General features: G+C 42.1%; 1 protein-coding gene and 1 long non-coding RNA gene across 3 annotated transcripts in view; both read right to left on the reverse strand.

Annotated features, from left to right (window-relative positions):
* The window catches only part of LOC143738924 (uncharacterized), a 42,772-nt gene extending 18,360 nt beyond the window's left edge, over positions 1-24,412 (reverse strand). Inside the window, exons 1-3 of one of the 2 annotated variants that reach the window (XR_013204081.1) lie at positions 24,351-24,412; positions 14,194-14,638; positions 12,790-12,890 (exon numbers count right to left, since the gene is read on the reverse strand). This is a non-coding gene — a long non-coding RNA (uncharacterized LOC143738924). Of the gene's footprint in view, positions 1-12,789; positions 12,891-14,193; positions 14,639-23,935; positions 24,040-24,350 lie in introns of those variants that run through there. The other variant, XR_013204082.1, reaches the window with a different exon arrangement.
* tmem174 (transmembrane protein 174) lies at positions 8,791-10,992 on the reverse strand. Its single transcript, XM_077231075.1, has 2 exons — positions 10,115-10,992; positions 8,791-8,960 (listed from the first exon to the last, which is right to left on the reverse strand). The coding sequence occupies exons 1-2, from the start codon at positions 10,918-10,920 to the stop codon at positions 8,867-8,869; spliced, it is 900 nt and encodes a 299-aa protein (XP_077087190.1). The 5' UTR covers positions 10,921-10,992; the 3' UTR covers positions 8,791-8,866.
* Positions 24,413-25,943: the final 1,531 nt, after the last annotated feature.

The following is a 25,943-nucleotide window of genomic DNA, read 5'->3' on the forward strand; positions in this document are numbered from 1 at the left end:
CTTGACAGAGCAGCCATCATGTGTTAGACATATTCTAGGTTATTTCGTGAGAAGTTTTTTGGTCAATAATTAGAATCTCTGTTTTATCAGAATTAAGTATTAGGAAATTACTAGTCTTCTAGTTTTCTCATATCAGCTATGCATTCCGTTAATTTTGTGGATTGGTAAGTTTCATCAGAGAGTGACGAAATATAGAGCTGAGTATCATCAGCATAACAGTGAAAACTAATGCCATTAGGGATGGCACGATACCGATACTGGCATCGGGGATCGGGTCGATACTGTCCTCATATACTCGTACTCGCACTCATAAAAATTCGCCGATACCACGCCCCGATACCACGTACATTTTGCGAAACGAAACTGGCCGCCGCGAGTGCTTTGTCGTGGTGAACTGAGGCATAGGGACGTGCACTCCCAACGCAAAAGAGTGCGGCGCGGCACTAGATCTGATGGCCGAGCGCGAGCGCGGGCGCGGGCGGTAATGCACTCACTCTGTGTGTGCGGGTTCCGGGAGAATAAAACGATTCGTGGGACTCCCGCAAACTAGAAATATCTATGAATACAACATATTAAAACTAATAGATTTTCATTCATCTGTTGCAGAAAAGCAAGAAGAACAACTAAAACAAAATAGAAACGATTTACAGGCCAGAGTTTCTATTCATAACATGTTTGCAGCGTTGAGCGATGTAGCCAATCACAGACATGTGTGTTGATTTCTTGAACGCAATGGCTAATCAGAAGCATTTAAGATAGACTCCCCTCACTGCTCAAAACTTTTTTGTTCAGTGCTGAATTCTGTATGCTGGCAAATCCTCTAATTATAACAAACAAAGTGTGGATATTATGAAAGATTCATTGTGCAGTCAGCTTCATTGATAATAACAGATGTGTGAGATCGCGATGAACTGTCAGCTTTTTAGGAATTAGACTATTAAGGGAGCGCACTTTGGGCGCATTCAGTCATGTCAGACCATCCACGCAGTAACTGCTTGCTTTTATGTTAAATTAACAGTGGTTTGTGTGTTAATACATTTATTATTTTACTCATTATTATTTATTTTTAGACTTGTTAAAACAAGCAGAGAAGAAAATAAAAACAGTCTTCTAACCTGTGTTCTAAAATAGTCTTCTGTCTTCTTTTCTGGGAGCCTATAGTTACTTTTGCGGTAGAAATATCGGTATCGGTACTCGATATCGGCAAGTACACAAATGTAAATACTCGCACCTTTATCGGTTTGAAAAAAAAAATGGTATCGGGCCATCCCTAAATGCCATGCTTCATAATAATATCTCCCAAGGGTAGCATGTACAGAGTGAACAGCAGCGGTCCTACTGAGCCTTGTGGTACGCCATACTGAACTTTTGATCGATAAGACATCTCTTCATTTACTAATACAAACTGATAACGGTCAAATAAGTATGATTTAAACCATGCATGTGCAATTCCGCTAATGCCAAAAAATAGTTTGAGTCTATTTAAAAGAATGTTGTGGTCGATAGTGTCAAATGCAGCACTAAGATCGAGTAACACTGATAGAGAGATACAATCACCATCGAATGATAAGAGCAAATCATTAGTGACTCTAATAAGAGCTGTCTCAGTACTATGATACGGTCTAAATCCTGATAGAAAATCCTCTCATTGTGAAGATACTGCCTTTTCTAGTATTTTTGACAGAAAAGGCAGATTGGAGATTGACCTGTAATTGACTAATTCTGTAGGATCAAGTTGCATTTTCTTAACAAGCGGTTTAATCATAGCCAGCTTCAAATTTTTTGGTACGTATCCTAATGACAAAAGATGAATTAATGATATTAAGAAGAGGATCTATGACCTCTGAAAGCATCTCTTTCAGTAGTTTTGTCAGGGTCTAACATACATGTTGTCGATTTAGATGATTTAACGAGTTTATAAAATTCACCCTCTCCTATAGCAATGAATTAATCAAATTTTTCGTCAGGGAGACTACAATGCACTGTCTGATAGTAGACGGTTGCAAAGTTATAATTTATTATCAATCTTGTAAGTAAAAAAGTTCATAAAGTCATTACTGCTGTGCTGCTTGGAAACGTCTGGGCTTAAAGCTTTATTTTTCGTTAGTTTAACCACTGTTTCAAATAAATACCTAGGGTTTTGTTTATTTTCTTCTAATAGGGTTGGAAAATAAGCAGATCTAGCAGTTTTTAAGGCCTCTCTGTATGCAATCGTGCTCTCTTTCCATGAAATGCGAAATATCTCTATATCTCTAAATATCTAGTTTTGTTTTCTTCCAGTTGCGCTCCATTTTTCTGGCTGCTCTCTTAAGGGCCTGGGTGTGCTCGTTGTACCATGGCGTTGGAATATTTTCTTCTTTAAGCGCAAAGGAGCAACTGTGTCTAAAGTGCTGGAAAAGAGAGAGTTAAAAGTTTCTATCGCAATATCAAGTTCGTCTAAGCTATCTGGGATACTGTGATGATGAAACTGATCAGGAAGATTATTTATAAAGCAATCTTTATTGGCAGAAGTGATAGGTCTAACATATATGTAACACGGAGTGGGCTTTGCAGCAGGTTTACACGATACTAGATAATGATCTGAGATGTTATGGCTCTGCTGCAGAATTTCAACGGCATCAACATTGATTCCATGTGTTAATATTAGATCCAGAGTATCATTATGACAATGAGTAGGTCCTGACACGTGTTGTCTAACTCGAGTTAAGAATGTCTTTAAATGCCAATCCCAATGCTTCTTTTTCGTTATCTACATGTATATTAAAATCACCAACAATTTTTATTTTGTTAACTTTCTTGTTAACGTGTGGACTTTATCTGCAGCCAGTACTAACTTGGATAGAAAGTCAGCAAATTCTTTGATAAAGTCTATATGGTGTCCTGGTGGCCGGTATACAGTAGCCAGCACAAATCTCAAATGTGATTTATCATTTACACTAGATATTGTTACATTAAGAACCAACACTTCAAAATAATTATATTTGAAACTAGACCTCTTAATAATTATGAAAATATTACTATAAATTACAGCAACACCTACGGTTCATGTTTATAACCGTAATCTTGGGGGGTGGACTCATTTAAAGTAATGTAATTGTTTGGTTTTAGCCAGATTTCAAACACAGCACATCTAGCTTATAGTCTGTAATCATATCATTAACAATAAGTGCTTTTGAAGTAAGGGATTGAATATTAGAAAACCCGAGCTTAATCATTTGTTCATTTGTATTATATCTGTTTTTTATTTGTTGAACATCAATTACATTTTTACCCTTAGATGGGTTTGGCATTTTTTTGTATTTCCTAATTCAGGGAACAGACACAGTCTCTATATGATGATATCTAGGTGAAAGAGTCTCTATGTGATGGGATTTATCTGACCTCAGTGACATGAGACAGCTAGCAGACGGTCGGTTTAGTCAGTTTGTCTGCTTCCTGACCTGAGCTTTAGATTGCCATGTTTGAGCTCTAAGACTATGTACCATATTACTAGAGTGAAGAGCAGCACCATCCCAGGAGGGATGAATACCATCTCTTTTCAACAGGTCAGGTCTGCCCCAAAAACTTTTCCAATTGTCCATGAATTCTATATTATTTTGCGGACCCAACTTAGACAGCCGGCCATTAAGTGAGGACAGTCTACTAACTATCTCATCACTCCTTCGAACAGGAAGGGGGCCAGAGCAAATTACAGTGCCTGACATTGTACTTGCGAGTTCACACACCTCTTTAACATTAATTTTAGTGATCTCCGACTGGCGAAATCGAACATCATTAGTGCCGACGTGAATAGAGAATTTACGATTAGCATTAGCCAGCACTTTTAAATTTGCTTTGATGTAAGGGGCTCTGGATCCCCGCAAACATGTGACTATGATGGCTGGTGTCTCTATTTTCACGTTCCGTGTAATAGAATCGCCAATAACTAGGGCACATTCAACAGGATTCTCAGTGGTTGTTTCACTGAGTGGGGAGAATCTATTTGATGTTGTAATCGGAACGGAAGAGCAGGGTTTCTTCCCACGACTACAGCGTCTCACCGTCACCCAATTGCACTGCTGCACGGGCTCTACTACAGCCGGAACCAAACAATGTACAGTGTTCTCTTAGCTAATCACATCCAAAGTAGTATCTAAAGCCCTTGCACTATTACAATTAACCTCAATTAAAGTTTGGATGCGTGTCTCTAGTTCTAAAATATTGTCCGTAAGCCTGAATATCTCCTTGCATTTATCACATGTAAAACCTGTGCTGACAGACAAGGCTATGCTATACATGTTACATGGAGTGCAAGTGACAATAGAGGAGATGACATGACTCACCGTGTTTGTTTGACTGAGTGATACTCACCACAGTTGTATGATGGATTTGTAAAAGGCGCTAGCAAAATGAATAAATAAACAAATAAAGAGCGCACGGATGGCATGCTAACAGGCAAGCGAATTACTAGCGTGTTGTGCTAGCAACGATTTACACTCGGTTTAACACTCTAGCAACGGTTCACACTTTAACTCCCCAATGTTCAAACCCAAACTACAGCATTGCAACCGAGGGAGACAACCAGTTCCCCCATCTCAAACAGAAGTGAACAAAATAGATTAAATCACCTTTTGAAAGTAACTTGATGCTTCAAATAAAGATTGTATCGATTACATTGTTACACCAGTAGGTGGAGACAAGTGACTGTTAAAAAAAATTACTTGTCATTGAATCATTCATTCAAATTAAATTGTGATTGTCAGCTTCCAGAATCTTGCAGCTCATGGAGTAAAAACTGCATTAACAGTTTCATGTGATGAAACAGATTGTGAGAAGGAGGGGGAGAACAACTCATTAATAGGATACCTTAATAATAAATTAATAAGGGGGGGGGGGGGGGGATGGGGGTTTGAATTAGCAGTTGAAATTATTTCAGAGAATTAAATTGGAATAGAACAACATTTTTAGGTAACAACTTTTTTTTTTTTAAACTTAATGTTGCCATTATTATTGTCTGTGTTTGTGCAACTTCCATCATTAAGCCAGTATGTGGCGACAAGTGACTGTCTTCATGAGTGAACAACTGAACCATTAAATGAACAGATTAGTCCAAAAACATTAATTAATTTAGGAAAGAAAAAGTAAGCTAGCCGAAACTGATCTTTGATGCTCATACTAATCGCTCATTTGCCTCTGGACACAGAAAGATTGCATTGGCATTTGATTGAAATGTAACATCTATACAAAATAATCCTTGAATAATTTATTAAAGGCCATTCCCGTTTCGAATATGTGATTTTGTATTGTCAACAAGAAGCATAAAAAAATCTGCATTTCCATTTTGTAGTGTGGATCATTCATTGCGACATGACTCATGTTTAAGAATCTGTTATCTTACCCATTTCCCGCCCTGGTTACAGGTGATTGGCTCAACACACCTGGCAACAGAAATGAGCACCAATTTTATAGCTATTTTTATTTTAAACAGTTGTTGTAAATATATTTGTATTTTATTTTTTATTATTATTACGAATAGTAGGCTAAATAATTAATAATTCATTAGGCTAAATACTTAATTAAGCTACATTAAAGGATAAGTTAGCATATATTTCAAATTGCATCTGGGGCCCTGGCAAACAAACAAGTGCTATGTGCATGGCAATGTTAAAAGATGGCTTCCTCAAGGTAATTAGACCTTCTTGTTTCATAGACGCTTGTGTTAAGTCTTCTTTATATAGCAGAGTTACTCTGTGCCTGCTGATAATTTTGTGTAGACAAAGGCTAATGTTGCATCAAAGCCAGACAAAAATATGCTTGATCTGACACACCTCAGTCCCTAGAATAAAAGTATACAGTTGAAATAACGGTGTAAATGCATTTATGCCACCTCTGAGCCTGTGTAAAGACACCTAAATGGCACTTCAAAAGCGCATCGGTGACACCTTTGCAGACACAGTGTAAATTTGGCGTTAGATATTGTAAACTGTGTCATATTGTTCTAAAATTCCAACACAATCTCATGAAAGTGCGTAGCCTATACAACTAATGTTATTTCTCGTGGCATTTATACGCCAAAAATGGTTTTAGCATGCATGCTACTCAATGAAAACCCCTTGGGTATGATTAGGGGTGGGGAGTGCGTGCGTATTACACGCCATAAAGTGCGTATTATATGCACGCGAAAACTGCATATCATATGCAAGCAAAAACTATTTTTGGCGTAGCCTATAAATGGCACAAGAAATAACATTCGTTGTATAGATACGCACTTTCATGAGATCGGGCTCAAAATTCAGACAGCCAGTGGAGCAACCATATGGTTGTGCGTTCACTTTCCTCCTCCTCGTTAATCTGGACAAGTTAAGATGTTTGACGTGTTCTGTAATAAATAAAGCGGTGCTCTAATGAGCGCCGTCGGCCACCCGCGATTAGGCCTACTGCCCAGTGAAATTAATGAAATTCACATTGCACTGCGGTCTCGATAAAAAGGCACAATACAAATTCTGGAACACTGTTTAAAAATGTATTGGATATAGGCTAAAGCACGTTTGCTTTTTGGGAACAAATTTAACTGTTTAAAGGCAGGTATAATTTATAGATTAGGGAGCCTACGTGAACTAATCGTAAAAAGATAAACGCAGAGTGCGCTAGTTGTATAAATTATAACTTTGAAAACAGTGGAGACAGTGATTGTAAATGTCAACATTAAGTACCTTAAAAGGGAGTACCTTAAAAGGATAAACACAGCACTGGACCGGAAATTGTGTTCGTCAGACTATTTTTTTTTCTTAAATAAAATGCAACCTCATAATTTACCCAAGTAGGCTAGTCATATTCTAAAAAAAAAAAGACCAGAAAAAAGATTAAGCAGATCATTTTGGTAGCGAATGTTAATTGGGACAGCAGCAATGTCAATGGCAAAACAGTGTCCTAACCTGAATTTATATAGGCCTACATAAACCACGTTTGCAACAGACAAGCTAAGACGATTGAGTCTCATAGTTTGAGGCATTGCCCATGGCCTGTTTAATAGACCTTCTTGAGAAGTACCCGAATTGGCCATTCAATCTCATTTAACGAAGGAATGTTGTCTGAGCAGATGCTGTTACATTTGGAAGATGCCAAATATTAAAAGCACCTATGTGGAAAGTAGCCTACCGGTTGAAACTCCCAGTGATTTATTTGTATATTTGCCCTCTGTACACACTGAATAAAAGTATCCAAACAATACATCTAAGTTTATGAAAAAATTGTTGTGGAACTCATTTAGCTATTTGTTCAATGTAAAATGCGGTTTTCATGAGTTTAAATGTCAGTTGACACACGTTATGAAACGCTATATGACAAAAGATGTTTAGTTTAAAATAACATTTGCAATTCTAAATTTAAACGCCAATATCTTGGGTAAAGTCTACAATACGAACAAAAGAAACCAGAGAAAAAACAAAGGATTTATAGAACAAAATTGAAGAAACTAAAATGTCTGTTTTATATACAAAAGGTAAATGATAGATCATCTGAATAAGCAGGGTTTTATAATTTTATAAAAACAAACAAAAAACTAAATATTTCGTCTGAACAGAAGTTTTCGTCTGAAACAGTACTTTCTGTGCTACTTCTACTAGGCCTATACCAAAGTTCACACAAAATGAGACATTTTAATACATTGTGAAGAGAACAATTGCGCACATAGGCTACTGCTATTTTTGCCAATAAAATTTCCTTCCCTGTTTGCCATTCTGAATGAAAAAAAAAAAAAAATTAAATGAAACGAGGGCGGAAGGTGGTGATGGCATACAAGTATTTTAAACTACAATAAATTCATGCACCCACTTTAAAAGTTTAGATGTATGTCGTCTATTTCGAATGTACAGCACAGTTTGTAGGCTATATTGGACCGTTTAGGGATAAGTTGTAGATTTTTAAATAACCTTATTTTTAGTAGAAAATTATTAATATTAAATCCAATCCAATATAATATAATATAATTAAATCCAAATTGTTTAAGTTTGATACAAAGCATGGAGGGGGAATTCAACAAGGTTAACGAATTTGACTCAAAAATAGGATAAAATGATTAATGAACATATAATGAGCTGTAAAAGAAGATAAAAAAAAATACTTTTTTCTTTTGTATCACATTGATCGAACATAATTTTAATGGCTCATAAGTTTTGTTGATTTAGCATTTTTCTTGCAGGGTAGGCTACTTTTAGGCCAAAAGCAAATGAAGAGGTTTGTTTTATAGCCTACTTTAAATCGATTAAGTTTTACAAATCGACAAGTCTTTTCTTGTTTTGTTTTAAGTCGATATCTTATCGACCCATAACGATAGAATATAAACAAATATATAGCTTCATATTTCCTAAAATGACAGACATGCCCTTCCAGTTAAAGGCTAGCAGGTTCACTGAAATAATATTTTATACTAGACATCCTAATTCACTCAAAAGGTTAAACTATCCTTTAGAGACAATGTTTTGCGTTAATGGCAGTTGGACGGGGATTAGGCTTCGCGATTAAAGTTATTTGTCAAACTTTCAGTTATTAAAACGAATGCACAAAAAAAGGAAATACACCACCTTCCCCATTGTTGGTGAAATAGGAACTTTGTCTTACTTGCTCACTCTTTCTGCCCCCATGTGGCCCTCACCGGACGCTCACGTGTGCCACGAAGTTCTCAGGAGCCCAAGAGGACACCAGTGAACTCAATATCATAAGACACATTATGTGTATAAAATAATTTCTATACATTGAAACTAAAGCTATATTTTTGGAAACTTGGAAACCTCAGTCACTAGCCTATATTAAATGTCTTAGATTTTTGAACTGTGAGCAATTATTAATATTCGCCCAGACTCAGAGGTTTTTTTAAACAACATAACAACTAATTGTCAAAAAGCTCCTCGTAAGCCGGTGGAGAAGCGCTCCCTGTTGTACTCGTTTTCCTCTCGTCCTCTTCCTTTGTGACGCCGTGATTCCTGCAACGAAACCAGCAAATGTCAAATAATCCACTTATGCCAGCCCTTGTATTTTGAGCAAAAAATAATTAAAAGGTGTATAGCTGCTTTGTTTTACTTAGTGTAGCCTACGTTATTTTAGCCTATATGCGTTACATTATATTTTAGAGCAAACCAGTTAATGTTGTGACACGTTTTGTTTACGTGTAACTCATTTTCTCGTGGAGTCCTAAAGGAAAAAAAGGAAAACAAAAAACAAACAAAAAGGCGCCATTGGGCCAGCAAAAGGTAGCATAGGCTACACCAATAACTTTACTACAATGCTTATTTCTATCAGACAATTATGAGAATTAGTACTTTTACATATGTATATAAAGGTACACATTTGTATCAAAATTCTACAGCTATACTTATAAGTAGGCGCCCTTTTGAAATGTTACCGCCCCAGCGGCAGCTTGCCTTTTTTCCCTTAAGAGTCGTAACACCAATAGAAAACAGACATTTTACATTTTGTGCAAATTTTTTTTTGCGGTTAATAAATTTACTTGTTTAAAATAATTAGGTCATCCCCATCTAACCCACTTCCATTCCTACACTCCCTGTCATTTAACATCAATTAACATGATCGTAAATCGAATTAAACCAGATGTAAAGTTATAGCCTAAATTATAGCCTGCCTACTTCCCTCACAATAGGTTTTTGATCTTAATCCTTTATATTTTTACACGCTCATGTACGATAGGGATTTCAGCTCTTTTAGTTAAACTTCGTAATTCAGTTAACTAAGTCGCTCCTGTTCTCCCCTGAGCTTTAACATTTAATTGCGAATTTAAATGCGTTACATTTGAATTATTACAGCCGAATGATTTATTAAAACTTCACCGATTAGTTGGTACCATTCACATAAGACTAAAGAGTTCACAAATACAATTACTTAAAATGTAGCCTATTACATCCCAAAACTAATGTACTTTATTGGTTACAGTGATTAAGTGATTTTCTATAGTCTTCAATGTTTAGTGTTCTTTACACTATGGCTTAATAAACCCATCACACTACCAAAAAGTGATTAGTCATTAAAAAAATAATCTTGAGCTCATATTAAGTCAGTTTCTAGATTTATCTAGATAAATCTAAATTAATCTAATGTACATCACCAGTATTCATCATCATACCTGTTTTCCCTTTGCTCTGCTGTGGCATTGTCGTATTCAACGGAAATAAAGCTGGGGTTTTCGATGGGACACACGTTGTAATACTGTGGTGGTGTGCTCACTGTGACTGTTAATGGCTGGTGACTGCTATGCAAACCATTAACAGGGCCCAGACTTTGGTCAGGTACTACAGAGGTGTACGGTGGTGGGATGTACTGGACCACAGTGGCCTTGTGGAAGGTAATGGGCTGATTGAGTCTAGTGAAGACAAACGATGGTCCTGAAAGGGGCGGCAGAGGGTCTGTTTCAGGTGTTCTCTCCCCATCATTCTGTTTGCAACTCAGGCAGGAGAGCATTCGGAACTTGCAGATGCTTATGAGCACGAACGTACCTCCTACTGACAGCAGAACGGGCCCCAGAAGCTGTGTCCACTCGTAGCTGTGACTGACATTGTAATTTGTCCACCCCATAGCCGTGAATGTCATGCCAACCAGGCCCAAAAAGACTCCAGAGAACAGTAGTGTAGCACCAGCTTTGTCTCCATCTGACACTTGACTGTCTGAAGAGGTTGGTGCCTGGCTGGGCATCATAGAGACAACGTTCACAGGAGCATCACTTGGACTCTGGGTGCTGTTAGAGATGGAATTACAAACCCCAGCAGGTAGTGCATCAATTGACCCAGCAAGAGGGTCTGTCCCCTGATTCCTACTTTCCGTTATGTTCTTCCAAAGATCTAGAACGCTGTAATGTCTCATCTGGCCAGAACTACACTGATTTTGTATGGTGGCTGAAGGATTGAGATGCTTGTCTGAGGAATATTCACTCATCTGTGCCTGGAGGATCTTTTAAGAACTTTGTTGAGCTATTTTGGACATTGGCTCAGAAGCTTAGTTAACAGGTAACAGATCATTACTGCTATACTGGAAATTTCAACACTCAGTCATCATATTGGTGCGTGAGCAATGAAATGTGTAATCTCTGTGTTGCATGACAGGAGACATGAAGGAAATTTGCAGGTCCAAAGACTACATCTAAAATGGATTTTTACCAAATCTTAAAAACAAATCAAATTAATTGCCCTTTCTATAGAAAAAATAGATCAGTCAACCTTGATTATGTAGTGTAAAGCTGTCCAAAACAACACTGGACCCCCTGACTTAAAACCCATAAAGAAATGTTCCACAAAAGAAAGAAATAAAGTAAATGATCACAGATCACAGAATGTTCACTTTTGGGTGAAACATTCCATTAATGGATCAAATCAAAAGTGCAAAGTCTTTGGCAAGAGGAAAATACTTTTTTTTTAATCAATGAACTTTAAAAGTTTATCCCTTTTTGCACACAACTTTTCAAACACAATGGAATCATGCAATTACACTCCAATAGAAGCTTCCTTAAATGGGCCAGAACATAGAGAGAGATAGAAAAAGCTTTGTTTTAAACAATATCAAAATAATTCTGCATCACTTTTAATTTTTCAAAGCCGTATCCGGAGTCCTAATGGATTTATTTAGCAAAACAATGTTTTACTCAGAGCAGTGCATGACTTTGCAAATTTTAACTAAAATACAGTTCACTAAAACTGTCACTAAACTTTGATGACGCATTTACCTCACAAAAAACATTTGTAATATTTTAACTATTGGAAAATTACATAAGAATTACAGTATATGTATAAAAACTTTACTGAACTCATATATGCATATGGCATGTTTTATTACAGACTTGTTCACAGTCCATTGTTTACCTGTTGTCGTGGAATGGAATATGAATCAAATTTGCATGTGAAAAGTGGCCCAGATTTTTTTTTCTAACTGGACAGGATGGTCAAAACACCAGTATGGTTTGAATCTCCCAATGGTGAAAGAAAATGTGATATTGTGCATATTGCAACTCACAGAACAGAGACGTAGAGTAGAACTAGAGACGCACTACAATTCAGCTGGAGCTTCAAATGCAATAATTTACACCTAAATCGTGTTTTTTAAAAATAAGAATTGTGAGTATTGAGCTAAATTCTTCTAACTCTTCATGAAGATCAAGCAGTATGTCAGAACTGTCCCATGCTGAAGACTTTGTTTTAATTCTTTTTCCAAAGCTTGAGACGCCACCCGAGACACATTTAGGAAGAGAATAGATTCCAGCACAAGAATGTTTAAAATCAGCCCAGATTTTGGGCCGGACACACTCTTTCAATTAAGCCAAGTCCAAATATTTATGAGGAGAACATTTCCTCTTTCTCTCTGTCGCTCTCTTTGTGATCACGGAGTGTGTAGTATGCATGGTAATAACAAATGTGTGTGCTGGTGTGTGTGTGTGTGTGTGTGTGTGTGTGTGTGGGTAGGATAGGTCTGCTTAAACGATATCTTGGCATTCGCAAAGCTCAAATACCATCAGTGTGAATGCTTTGGACAACCTCCTGGTAAGTCTTTGTTTAATTTGTCCCATTTTGATTCTCACTAGCTGCTAGTTATTTGCATTGGATGCAGTGACGGAACAAAAGTAGAGAACTTCTTCATATGACCCTGCACTGGATTAATTATTAGTATAGAGACTACATTGTCTCAGTATTGTACAAACATTAACAAACCTTGGTAACGCATTTCTTAATTCAGCTATAAATGATTAGCCACCAAATTAAATCTTTTAATATTTGCAATTGTGGCTTACTTTAGATTCCTCTCATCCTAATTTACCTGGTCTCCCCTCTTCCTTCCAGTGGTTCATTTGCAGCACAATATCCTTATCGCACGCTAGGAAGCATCAGCATCCACATCCTCCAATGGGAAAAGTGCATCTGCAATCACAAGAGGGGCCTTAATAGGATTCCTTTGCACACACACTCTTTCTTTTCCTCCCTCTCTCTTGCTCTGACCACCCCTTCATCTCAGTGAGGCAGAATGTTGCTTCATGCCATTGTCCCATAAATCCTCCACAACCAATAATTGGATCATTATTGCAGTGATTATTATGTTTCTAGCATGTTATATGTTTGGCAACAGTTCTTCTAACCCTAATTGATGGAGTGTGTAGCTTTTCATTTCTTAAACAGCCATGTAAGAAAACGCACCATGGCCATATTCCAGGATGACAAAGCCAAGATTCATTCAAAGTTTGATGGTTGGGAGGGAGCATGAAAAATTATTTTCACACATGAATTGGCACCTCTGAGTCCAGACCTTAAATTTATTGAAAGTCTTTGAAATGTGCAGGAGGAGACTTTACAGAGTGCATGACTCTTGCACTGTCAATCCAAGATCTTGACCAAAAATTTATGCACCTCTTGATGGAAATAACATCACAACTGTGTGTATTTACATAGACATAGACTGTGTATTTAACAAACTATAAGTGTTTATTTATTTTTTTAAATGTCTGAAAATTAAAAATAAACATTATGTGGCTGAAAACACTGAATAGTTGTGATATAGCATTTCAAAAGCGCTGAGTACGTCTGTTTCTAGTTCAGTGTCAGCCAAAAAACGAAAGCCCATTTGAATTTAGCAGTTGATCACGTGACGCATTGAACGTTCTAATCATACTGGTGTGATTGTACGCATCAAAGGGTTAAAAATCGATCATGTTTCGGGGGTAGAGGGTGAACAAATTAACACAAAAGGGACAATGCCCCCTTTTGCCCCTCGTGACGCCGGGCCTGGCATTAAATATTTAAATATAAATATTTTTAAATGTATTATTTTATCTGACAGAACATGCTAAGAAAAAAAGTTAATTACACTGTGTAAAACAATCAGCCAACATGAACACTGCAACAATATTACAGTAATATTAACACTTAAGTACTCTGAAGTGATTTCCACTAATCGAGAACGAAGATGCAAAATACTGCCAGTTGTGTTTGAAATTAAGTCCATTGTGTAACACATGAGACGTGAAAGTGGCAGCAGTTTCAGTTACAGTCTGATATACAAAGTTGCCATGGATGACAGTGAATATTAGAAAATATTACTGAACACTGCAGTTGCTCACTTGGAATCAATTATTCCATAGCGCCATGCTATGTGATTAGATATGATTCTCTGCAATGCAGGACACAAAACCTAGATATTTTTGGTGTGATCTGGTGCAAGCAATGTTACCTCATCTTTGGCTGGGAGATAGAATAGTAGACACTGTGGGGGCTGCTCCATGGGAGTTAAGATGTCGCCATCCTCCATCATGGCCCCCAACCTTGTGACAAATTGCCCATGACGTAGTTCTGCTCGCCAGGCACGAAAGCCTATTCTCTCCATTCCCTCCAACCTGCCTTTCTCCTGTCAGCCCATTGTTCCATCCTTCCACAGTGCTCTGTGCTTTCATGTACCATTTCTCTTTTGCTCAGTATGGAGGAACAGTTTAACGTGCCCGTTCACCAATCTGATTTTGAACCAACATGCATTGCATAGAGCCAAAAGCAGGATAGGAGGGGGGAGATAGACACAAAGAGAGAAACAAATGCTGCTACTGCTGGGTAATTGAAGAGAACCAATCACAATGATCACAATAAAAAAGCCAGGCAGTAGATGGACAATTGTATCCGTCAACCTGTAAAAAAAAAGAGAGAGAGTGAAATTTAGTATCCAAACATGCACAGGCCAAACAAACATTCACTCTCAGCATTATGGTTGCGTTGTGACCTGATTTTAGCTATTTTATGAGCCTTTCAAATAGTGAGAGCACCACTACAAATATCTTTGTCTGTTTTATACACATATTGCTATATTTAGTGTATAAAGTTAAAACATTCAGGCATAATACAGGACAAAATATCTAACTGCATCAGTCTCAAACAAACTGCAAATTTAGTTGCATTAAATCTTTAAAGTATATTCACAGTGTCAAATCCAGTGATTATTTCATCATCAAAAGCACTCATTGTATGAACCTAGTACTTTGGTTCCAAATGAACTTTATAATCCTGGAAGAAAACAATAATCAATCATAATAAATCTTGAACAGATTGAAAGTGTGCTTTTCAAATGGTTAGGGAACAGACTGTTATCGAAAAAACCTATACTCTCTCTTTCTCTCTCGCTACTCACACACACACACACCTTTACTTATGTTAAATTTGAATGGGGTCATTCCATAGACTAACCCTAACCCACACTATAACACTAACAGAAAAAATTCTGCATTTTTACAATTAATCAAATTTTTTTTTTAGTTTTATGCTGTTTTCACAAATTAGGATGCCCCCCCCCCAAAAAAAGTTTGGTCAGATTTAAAGTGCCACTATTATGCTATTTTAAAGGTCCCTAACTTTGTTTTGGTTGACGTACATCCAAGGTAAAAAAACAAACAAACTAAAAAAAACTAAAAATTAAACCGGCGCTATAAAGGATTCATTCTCTTTAAACCCCTCCTTTCCGGAGCCTACTCTCCTCTGATTTGTCAGATGTCCCAGTCTAAATTCAGATGATACGGCCATTATATGAATTTCAGCTCCGGAGGCTTCATCAGCACTTGATACACAGTGATATGTACAGTAATGATGGCGTCGGTTCTCTTACGAGAGGTTCTCTCGTATTGCGTATGTTTAGCTTACGCTACGGGAAAGATTCATCTTCTCGAGATACTGAAGCCAAAAATTATCCTTAATTTTGTATAACTTGTCAACGCAGTGCAGCAGCTAGCAGACCTAGAGCAGGCCATCTCGCGTGCTCATTGGCTGCCCTGCGGGCAACTGCTGCAGCCTACCAGTGCGCCCGGCGTGACGTCACGCCCAATGAGGGGCGCCCGCGCCTTTATAGCGTCACAGCCCGCCAGATAGGCGTGGCTTAGCATAAAAATAGGGGCTGTAGGCTGAATTCTCTGATTTTTCAACTCTTCAGTGAGCTCTTTGCATCGCTGGATTTGAGAGAAGCCACCACCGCCGTCGAACAGCGAACAGCCAGCCTAGGACAGCGCTGAGGAAGCCGGCCGTCTTCGCCACCTTCAGCCATCCGTGCGAGCTACGCTATCCGGCGACGTATCCTTTTTTGCTATTATTCTAAAAGAGCAGCGAGCGTCTTTTTAAAGATGCCTCGCACTTCCTGCGGCTCGTGTAAAGCCCCGCTCAGCGCCGGAGACCGCCACCTGATCTGCGCTCTCTGCCTGGGCCTGGAACACGCAGAGCTCGCCCTCGCGTCCGGGGGCTGCGAGCTCTGTGAGGAGCTTCCGCTGTCGACCCTGCGGGCTCGACTCGAAGCATTCAACACCACAGCAGTCACTCCGCCTCCTGTGGGACCGCGCAGAAAGAAGCGCTGTTCCCTGAGACAGCCGGAACCTGTGGCCACAGCGACGCGCTCGCCGGAGAACCACCCTCGAGCCTCGCTCTCGCCTTCCCCACCCCTCCTCACCGACGCGCAGCTGCCGCTTACGAGCCTCACTGCCGTCACTTCGGAGGATGAGTCCGTGGGACATGTCACAAAAGACTGCTGGTCTATCCTGGCATCAGACAGCGAGGAATGGTCGCTTCACTCCGCCTCCTCGTCAATCCAGGAATCCGACCGTACCCGCGCTGGAGCTGACGCGGAACTTATGCGCCTGCTGACGCAAGCGATTGACCGTCTCGGGCTCGAGTGGTCGCTGCCGAAGGAACCCGCGCCGAACAGGCTCGACGGCTGCTTCCTTCAAAGTCGCCGCCGCGCAGTTTCAGAAACCAGGCCCGCTCCATTCCTGCCGGAACTTCATGCGGAGCTGACGAAGTCGTGGAATTCACCGTTTTCTGCTAGACTTCAGTCACAGGCTTCCGCGTCGCTCTACCGAGTGGACGGCGCCGCCGAGAAAGGGTACACAGCGATTCCCCCTGTGGAAGAGGCGGTCGCAGCGCACCTTTGCCCGCCCTCCGCGAGATGGCGGTCACGGTCAGCCCTCCCGTCTAAAGCCTGCAGAGCCACTTCCGCCTTGGTCGGCCGCGCTTATGCCGCCTCCGGCCAGGCCGCGTCTGCTCTACACTCGATGGCTGTGCTTCAGATCCTGCAAGCCGACCTCCTCCGTGAATGGGATGAGAAGGGCCGGGACCCAGCTGCGGTTACGGATTTGAGAAGCGCTACGGATCTCTCTCTCCGCGCCACCAAAGCCGCAGCCCAAGCCATCGGACGAGCCATGGCCGCGTTAACCGTGACGGAGAGGCACCTCTGGTTAACACTCGCGGATATGAGGGAAACTGAGCGAGCCACCTTTCTAAATGCGCCGCTTTCCCCCACTGGTCTCTTCGGCCCAGCGGTGAACGGGATCGTTAACCGCTTCTCTATGGTGCAAAAGACCACGCAGGCCATGAACCTCTTCCTGCCGCGACGCTCGAGTTCCGCCACAGGCCGCTCTCGCGAGAGACAAAGCCAGCCTCCTGTGCGAACCAGCACCCAGCGTCCAGCACAGCCTCAGCATCAGCCTTCGCAGCGACGTCAGGGCGGCCGCCCTAGATCGCGCTCAGACAGCCGTCGCAGACCGCCGCCCCCCAGAGGGCCTCGGCAGAGACTCACGCTGAAGTCTGACCACGCGAAGCCCTCCTAACAGCGAGAGAGAAAAGACGCGCGTGTCCCGCTGCGGCCGGACCGCCGTCAAAGTTCATTTCCCTGTCAGTCCCCTTCGAACAGGCTACTGCAGTGGTTCAACTAGCAGCCAACGAGCCGGTTTATTCACCCTCTCGCCTGCACACAAACGCCGTTTTCACGGCGACCCAGAGAATTCTCAAAAAGAGTATAATGTCTGGTCCGGCTCACGCCGTCAGTGTTTTAAGTGTAGTGAATGTGCCCACGCCCCAGTGTTCACCCCTACACATAAGCACTCCAAACCCCATGTCACTCACAGAGCACACTCTCATAAAGCGCAGAAAAGCCGCTCGAGTGTTGAATGTAAGAAATGTGTCCACAGGTCTGTGCCCACTATCTGCCCGCTCTGTTACACGATCAAAGAAGCAGGTTATGAACGTAAGTCTCGTGCCCGCCAGAGAGCGCTCACGCTTGCTAACACAAACCTCCCCCCGGGCCCCGCCTGTGCGTTTAAGTTTTATCACAAAACACAGGGTGTTAATAAAGCGCTCCCCATCTACTATGATCGGGGCGTCAGATACAGTTGTAAGTCTCGTGCCCGCGTGCGCGCGCTCACGCTTACAGAGAGCTCTCCCGCCCAGAGCGCTGCTCGCGCGTCAAAGTGTGGTAAAAGTATGTTCCCCATCCCTTATGATCGGGACATCTCACATAAGTCAGCCGGTCTCGGCGGTCAGCGAGCGGCCATTGCCCAGAACCGAGAGTGCGCGCGCCGCGCTCTCGGCTCCGGTTCAGTTTCACAAGCCCGCAAATGGCGGCGGTCTGAACCCGGAGGCCATTCGCCCCCTGGCGGCTCACATAGCTGTGTGGGAAACTATCCCAGGGATTTCAGAATGGGTGTTGAGCACAATAAAGCAGGGCTATGCACTTCAATTCATTCGCCGTCCCCCGCGCTTTCAAGCCCGGACCGCGACGACAGTGAATGCGGAAGTAGCACACCTACTTCACGCAGAAATAGCAAAGCTGCTGTGCAAAGGGGCTATAGAAAAGGTGCCGCCTTCTCTGAGCGAGTCAGGCTTTTACAGCCGATATTTTCTCGTACCCAAGAAGGACGGAGCCTTCAGACCTATCCTAGATCTGAGATATTTGAACAAAGTGCTTGCAAAAAGACCGTTCAAAATGCTTACGACCAGGAAAATCCTCGCGCACGTTCGCCCGAGGGACTGGTTTATCTCTCTAGATCTGAAGGATGCCTATTTTCAGATTCAGATAGTACCCCGTCACAGGCAATTTTTGAGATTCGCCTTCGACGGTCAGGCATATCAATACACCGTCCTGCCGTTCGGCCTGTCCCTGGCACCCCGTACATTTACAAAGTGCATGGACGCGGCGCTCGCCCCCCTGAGAAGTCAGGGGCTGCGCATAATGAACTATCTGGACGATTGGCTGATATTGGCACAGTCAGAGACAGAACTACTATCTCACAGAACAGTGCTTCTCAGTCATCTGGAAAGCTTGGGTCTCACGGTCAACTGGACCAAGAGCTCATTACTGCCCAGCCAGTCAATTTCCTTTTTAGGAATAGAACTGGACTCGGTGACCATGACGGCTCGTTTATCGACACAGCGCGCGCGCCGTGTTCGCCACATAGCCGCATCTTTCCAGAAGGGCAGCTTTCTCCCTTTGAAAACATTTCAAAGGATGTTGGGCTGTATGGCATCAGCTGCAGTGGTGCTCCAGCTGGGCCTACTGCGCATGCGCCCGCTCCAACGCTGGTTGAACGCTCGCGCGCCTCGCCGAGCCTGGGTGTCTGGCGGCCAGAAAATCAGAGTGACTCAGACCTGCATAACAGCTCTGCAGCCCTGGTTAGTGGCCGACTGGTACCAGCAGGGAGTAATGATGGGAACCATCTCTTATCGGAAGGTCATCTCGACAGACGCGTCCAACTCGGGTTGGGGCGCGCTGTTCGAGGGCAGACCGGCCTTTGGCCAGTGGTCAGACCAGGAGAAGGGTTTTCACATAAACTGTCTGGAAATGATAGCGGTCGAGAACGCGCTGAAGTGCTTCCTCCCGTTCATACAGGGCCAGCATGTTCTTGTCCGCTCCGACAACACATCTGTGGTATCCTATGTAAACCGTCAGGGCGGTGTCAGATCCAGAAATCTCTGCAATCTGGCGGAACGCCTCCTTATTTGGTCACAGACGAACCTGCGCTCGCTGAGGGCGGCGCATGTGCCTGGCCATTTGAACGACGGCCCAGACAGACTGTCCAGGGACAATGTTCCCCCAGGGGAATGGTCCCTGCACCCCCAAACGGTCCAGAAACTGTGGCGCCTATTCGGCAGAGCGGAAGTCGACCTGTTTGCGTCAAAAGACAACGTTCAGTGCCCGACGTTCTTCTCGAAGGACGAGGACGCGCTGGCCCAGGTTTGGCCCAGCCTCCCGCTATATGCTTTCCCTCCGGTCTCTCTGTTGCCACAGATGATCAAGAGGATCAGGGAAATGCGCCACTCGGTGCTCCTCATAGCCCCGCGTTGGGAGAATCAGACTCGGTTCCCGGAACTGGCACGGCTGTCACATACAGCTCCGTGGCCGATTCCGGTGAGGGCAGATCTCCTCTCTCAAGCTCGCGGCACGATCTGGCATCCCCATCCAGAGCGCTGGTCTCTGCATGCATGGTTGATCAACGGGTACTCGTTGCCCTGCCAGAAGGAGTGATGAACACGATCACGCAGTCTAGAGCCCCTTCCACGAGAAGGCTCTACGCGTCTAAATGGTCGGTGTTCTCTGGATGGTGCACCGACAGAGGTCTGGACCCGCGGACATGCGGGGTGGCGCATCTGCTCACCTTCCTACAAGAGCTGTTGGATAAGGGAAGATCCCCATCCACGCTCAAAGTATACGTGGCGGCCGTAGCAGCATTCGCGGAATCGACGCACGGCCAGTCACTGGGAAGACATGAGTTGGTCATCCGCTTCCTCAGAGGAGCTAGAAGGATGAATCCGCCGCGCCCCCCGTCGGTTCCCATGTGGGATCTTTCACTGGTCCTCGAGGCCCTGAAAGCTTTTCCATTTGAACCACTAGACTCCGTGGAGTTGAAATATCTATCACTAAAAACCGTTTTTCTGACTGCACTGTCGTCAGTAAAACGTGTAGGGGATCTGCACGCGCTGTCTGTCAGCGCGTTGTGTCTTGAGTTCGGACCAAATGACTCTAAAGTCATCCTCAGACCTAGACATGGTTATGTCCCTAAAGTGATGGGCACTCCATTCAGAGCGCAAGTTATTTCGCTGTCAGCTCTCCCAGCATCTGACAGCGAAAGTGATGTGAATCTCCTCTGCCCTGTCAGAGCGCTGAGGTTTTACATTACGCGCTCCGCCTCCTTCAGGCGTTCGGAACAGCTTTTCGTTTCGTTTGGTGGGCGCGCCAAGGGGCTTGCCTCCTCGAAACAGAGCCTGTCCAGATGGATAGTGGACGCTATAGCGGCAGCTTACGCGTCAAAAGGTCTGCAATGCCCTCTGGGCATCAGGGCTCATTCCACGAGAGGCGTGGCCTCGTCGTGGGCATGGTCCAGTGGAATTTCTATCCATGACATATGTGTAGCGGCGGGCTGGGGCTCCCCGTCTACCTTTGTCAGGTTTTATAACCTAGAAGTTCCTGCCTTGCAGGCTAAACTATTGTCAGTTTGAAAAAGAGGTGTATTCTGCCCAGATCTCCTGCTCAGATCACGTTCATGACTCAGCTCTCCTGGTTGAGCTGCACTAGTAGGGTATGTGCCATATGACTATACAGACCGGCGCGCTGCTCTGTTTTCCCTATGTGTGCTTATGTACAAGTGATGGCCCGCGTGGCTGGCCACCTTATTTTTTCCACTTATGGGGTTCCCCTCAAGCTCGGGGTTCTCATGTGGATGCTTGGCGCGCACGGCGTTGACAAAGTGTTCCCGTAGCGTAAGCTAAACTAACGCAATACGAGAGAACCTCTCGTAAGAGAACGATACTCGGTTACTAACGTAACCTCGGTTTTCTCTAGAGAGGGAACGAGTATTGCGTAACCGGCCGTGCTCGCGCCACGAGCGACTTCGCTTCAGTCGTCGAAAAACCAGAGAATTCAGCCTACAGCCCCTATTTTATATGCTAAGCCACGCCTATCTGGCAGGCTGTGACGCTATAAAGGCGCGGGCGCCCCTCATTGGGCGTGACGTCACGCCGGGCGCACTGGTAGGCTGCAGCAGTTGCCCGCAGGACAGCCAATGAGCACGCGAGATGGCCTGCTCTAGGTCTGCTAGCTGCTGCACTGCGTTGACAAGTTATACAAAATTAAGGATAATTTTTGGCTTCAGTATCTCGAGAAGATGAATCTTTCCCGTAGCATAAGCTAAACTTACGCAATACTCGTTCCCTCTCTAGAGAGAACCGAGGTTACGTTAGTAACCGAGTATCGTTTTACTGTATCAGTCTGAGCCCGAGTCCTCATCCTTTGGAAGTGCATGCAAAGAGGATTTGCTTTGGCAGCTCAGAAAACAGCATCTTCTAGACATGGTGACAACACGAACTAAACTCTTCCAAACCTCAGCTAACTTCAGTGATTGAAGGCAGGTCAAAGTAGAGGTTGTTTGTGGGCAACCGATGAAGATCAGTTGCTGACGACTCATTTCGGCAGAATTGCCGACCTTTCACAAACAGCTATATTTCACAATGAATGAAAGGTATTCAAAAAAAGTCTTATAGGGACACTTTAACTCACTTCTGGGTACATATTTGTCCCCAAAACATAGTTTAGTAGGTACACACACAATATTCACATTTACTCAGCTATTTAAATTGGAACAAATCATAGTAGATATCTAGTGAGCAACAGAGGATCTATATGTTGCAGAGAAGTCTAAAGTAATTTCACATACTGAAAGTCTACTGTGATTGCTTTAGCTCACTTTTGGGAACAATATTGGGCCCCAAATAAACACACGCAAACCTCCAGATTCATCTCATTTACTTGAGGACTCGATAGACCTTATTCACAGCCGGCCATCTTGGAATAAATCAGGGTTATGAGGGATAGACATACATCTCTTCAGTAAGTTGTACTGTTATTTAATGTGTTTTTGGATTGTTCTGCTGACGATTGACGAAACACTGTAAAAATATCTTTCCAAGAAATTTCTGACATGACGAAATTTCTAACATGAGCTGTGGAAAATTATAAGTGATGTAGGAGCTTTATATAGCTTTTTACAGCGGACGTCACCGAAAACACAGTAATTCTATCCCTCAGAGCCTCGCTTTCATACCTATCATGGCGCTGCTCTGAATAAGGTCTATTAGCCATCATGGCGCTGCTCTGAATAAGGTCTATTAGCCATCGCAGCACCAGTAAGGCTCCATGACTTCAATAATCACCTCAATGAGTTAACAGAGCCTAGAATTAGTAGTGAAAGCATTAAGAGTTGCAGAGATGTCACTGGACAGATGACATTGTACTGAAACAAGGTTTCTATTAAAACATCTTTCATCATATGGATTCTAGAGGGTGAAATATGAGTGTCTGGAGAATTTGAAAAATGTCAAATGGTATAAGCAAGCTCCTCGTGCACTGTTGTTTTGGGAGACCTACCAAAGGCTGAAGAGAGGGAAGAGCCGGCAGATGTGGATGGAGATCAAGAATGATATTAGGTGTGGTTAGAAGAGGAGGAAGAGAGAAAAAGATGATACAGGAGGATAGATGTTCTTAGAATGGAGGAGAGAAGAAAATAAACAGAATACAGTCAGTAGATGGGTACGGGTGGAAACGTAGAAAGATGGAGGGAGAGAAAGAGAAGCCAAAGGATTAAAGAGGAGTAAATGAGGGGAACAGTGTGAGATGGAGGAGAAAAGCAAACACATTTTTAAGTTATGAAGGTCCAGCTAGTGTGTTTGCTCAGATGGTTTTGCTCATACTGAAGAGGGGGGCGTTGGATCAAAAGGCCATGTCATTCTGTAATGGAGCATAAACGTAAGTGATGCTGCTCCTGCTCTCTCCTTCTTTAATAACTCAACTCTATTACCCCACAGAGTCTCTGCAAAAACACAGCCTGTGACAACATCCAAAGAACATTTGAAATCAGTTAGCTAAAGAGCCAAAAGACCCTCTCCTCTTTAACCTTCTAGGTAGAGTTTAATATCTTTAATATGGATCACTTTGAGTGACTGATAGTACATCGATTGGTGGTGTCAATTATTTAAATTATACAGTAACCACCAGTAGGTGAAGTAGCCTACTACATTAATTTCGATGTTGTCCCGAATATTTAGACCAACAACACGACTGCTAACCTGATATTGTTTCTATAAAACAGTTAAATAAACAAAAAACTTGGTATGGAGCAACTTACATTTTAGATGCCAGTTCTGTTGGCTATTTTTGCTTCGCTGTTGAAAAAGGTCCGAATGAAGCCATCGCTGAATTATCAGGAGTCTCCTGATTTAAGACCATATTCAGACCATGGACGTTCTAATTCTATAAGATTATGGTCGACGACACCGCAGCTATAACGATAACAACACGGAAATATCGTTACCATTGGAATCACTTTCACGGTCGGTCATCACCTCACATTGGTTGAAGCATTTAAAGCGACAGACAATAACTGCAGCGCGCACGTATAATAAACGGAACATTATTTTGTCTGTTGACGTGAAGGTCAATATAATTAGTGTTATAGCTATCTTTATAGTTGTCCTGCTTGTCGCTAACAGGACCTTAATCGTTTTTTGAACAAATCACTTGATAAAATGCATCACACTCACTTGATCCTTTTCACATGTTTCTCAGAAGCGGAAGTCATCTTAATTGGGTGAACGAGAATACATACTTTGTGTGTGTGTGTGTGTGTGTGTGTGTGTGTGTACTCCCATTTGCTCAAATAGCTAAGACACCAAAAAGTGTTTTCACAACTTTCAAAAAGATGGGAAAAATAGAGATTGATAACGGCAGCCGCATTCAGAAAAGGGGATATACACAGCAGCGTTATCTAGTTTCATTTTCTTTTCTTTTTTTGTAATTTGATGCAAAGGTAATATATTGCAAAAAATCGCGTTAAATGTTCATAAATACATAAAAAAAATATATATATATATATATATATATATATATATAAAACCTTGCAGGATTTACGATGCTGATGACCTTTAAAACACGTCATCAGTCTTTGAAAAGGAAAGACTTGAGTTGTGTTCCATATGACGTAGTCCACCTTGTTTTGCACCAGAAGCAAGCTATTTTCTGTGATGTGCGAGATAATAGCCGCGTAAACAATAATAACGAAGTGTAGTAAACGGTAAACATTTTTTTGCTACAAAACCAATTCAAATTTAAAAAAAATGATAAGAAATAGTTTGCAATATGGTAAAGGTATGGTAAATGTTTTTTTTTTTATTTTTTATAAAACTAAAATAACTGGATGCGGACGACACTGGAAGTTTCGCACATTTACGTTACAAATGGCCGTGCCCGTTCTTATGTTAAAAACAAAGTGGATTTATGCTGAATTCAGAACCGTCTGGTTTACTATCTTTGTGGGGACTCTCCATAGACTTAATGGTTTTTATACTGTACAAACTGTATTCTATCCCCTTACACTAACCCTACCCCTAAACCTACCCATCACACACAACTGTCTGCATTTTTACATTTCCAAAAAATAAAAATAAAAACTAATTCTGTATGATTTATAAGCTTGTTTACCCATGGGGACCTCTATTTAGCTCTCCACTGTGACACAAGTCCCCATGAGTCTGTGTGCATTCAGGCTGAAGTCCCCACCGGGATAGAAACACACGCACACTATTATTGTTATACAAGTGTCTAAACAGCATTCAATCCAGATCAAGTGGTGTAATCAGGTCAGGATTAAGCAGGTCTGATGTAAATGGAACTGTGAAGCGTGCAGATGACTTTTCCCGAAAGGGTTCATGAAGGGGTCTCCAACCCTGACACATAGGCTACGTAAACACATAAAAGACACACATGAGGTGTATAAGAAAACCGAATGGCTAGCACATGTGGGTAAGTTTTATTTCACATTGCAAGGAGCACTGGAAGTGCAGCAGATGTGTTCAGAAGCACGACTGTGTAAACATCTGAATGTTGAATTGCTTTATCGTTAAATCTAGCCATACTCTTTCCAAATTAGAAATCAACTATCAAGTGCATGAAAAATGCACAAATACATGGAAATAAATCAGGACTATAATCTGTGTCTGTAGCACTCAGATATCAGAATAGGTATGTGCTCTGAAAATTAATTTATACTAAAAGTAATCTGATATAGGCTACATAAGGTTTTCAAGAGCTCAATGTGTAGGCTAAACTTATTGGGTGAATGTCCAAATTGTCACAGT

Source organism: Siphateles boraxobius, unplaced genomic scaffold (genome assembly GCF_051911475.1).
Source record: "Siphateles boraxobius isolate OS27281-9 unplaced genomic scaffold, OSU_SipBor_1 16, whole genome shotgun sequence".
Taxonomy (NCBI): domain Eukaryota; kingdom Metazoa; phylum Chordata; class Actinopteri; order Cypriniformes; family Leuciscidae; genus Siphateles; species Siphateles boraxobius.

Coding starts and splice junctions, on each gene's coding strand:
- tmem174 (XM_077231075.1), bottom strand. CDS start 10,920: ATGAGTGAATATTCCTCAGACAAGCATCTCAATCCTTCAGCCACCATA. Junction 8,961..10,114: donor GCAGAGCAAAGGGAAAACAG/GTATGATGATGA, acceptor GTTTCGTTGCAG/GAATCACGGCGTCACAAAGG.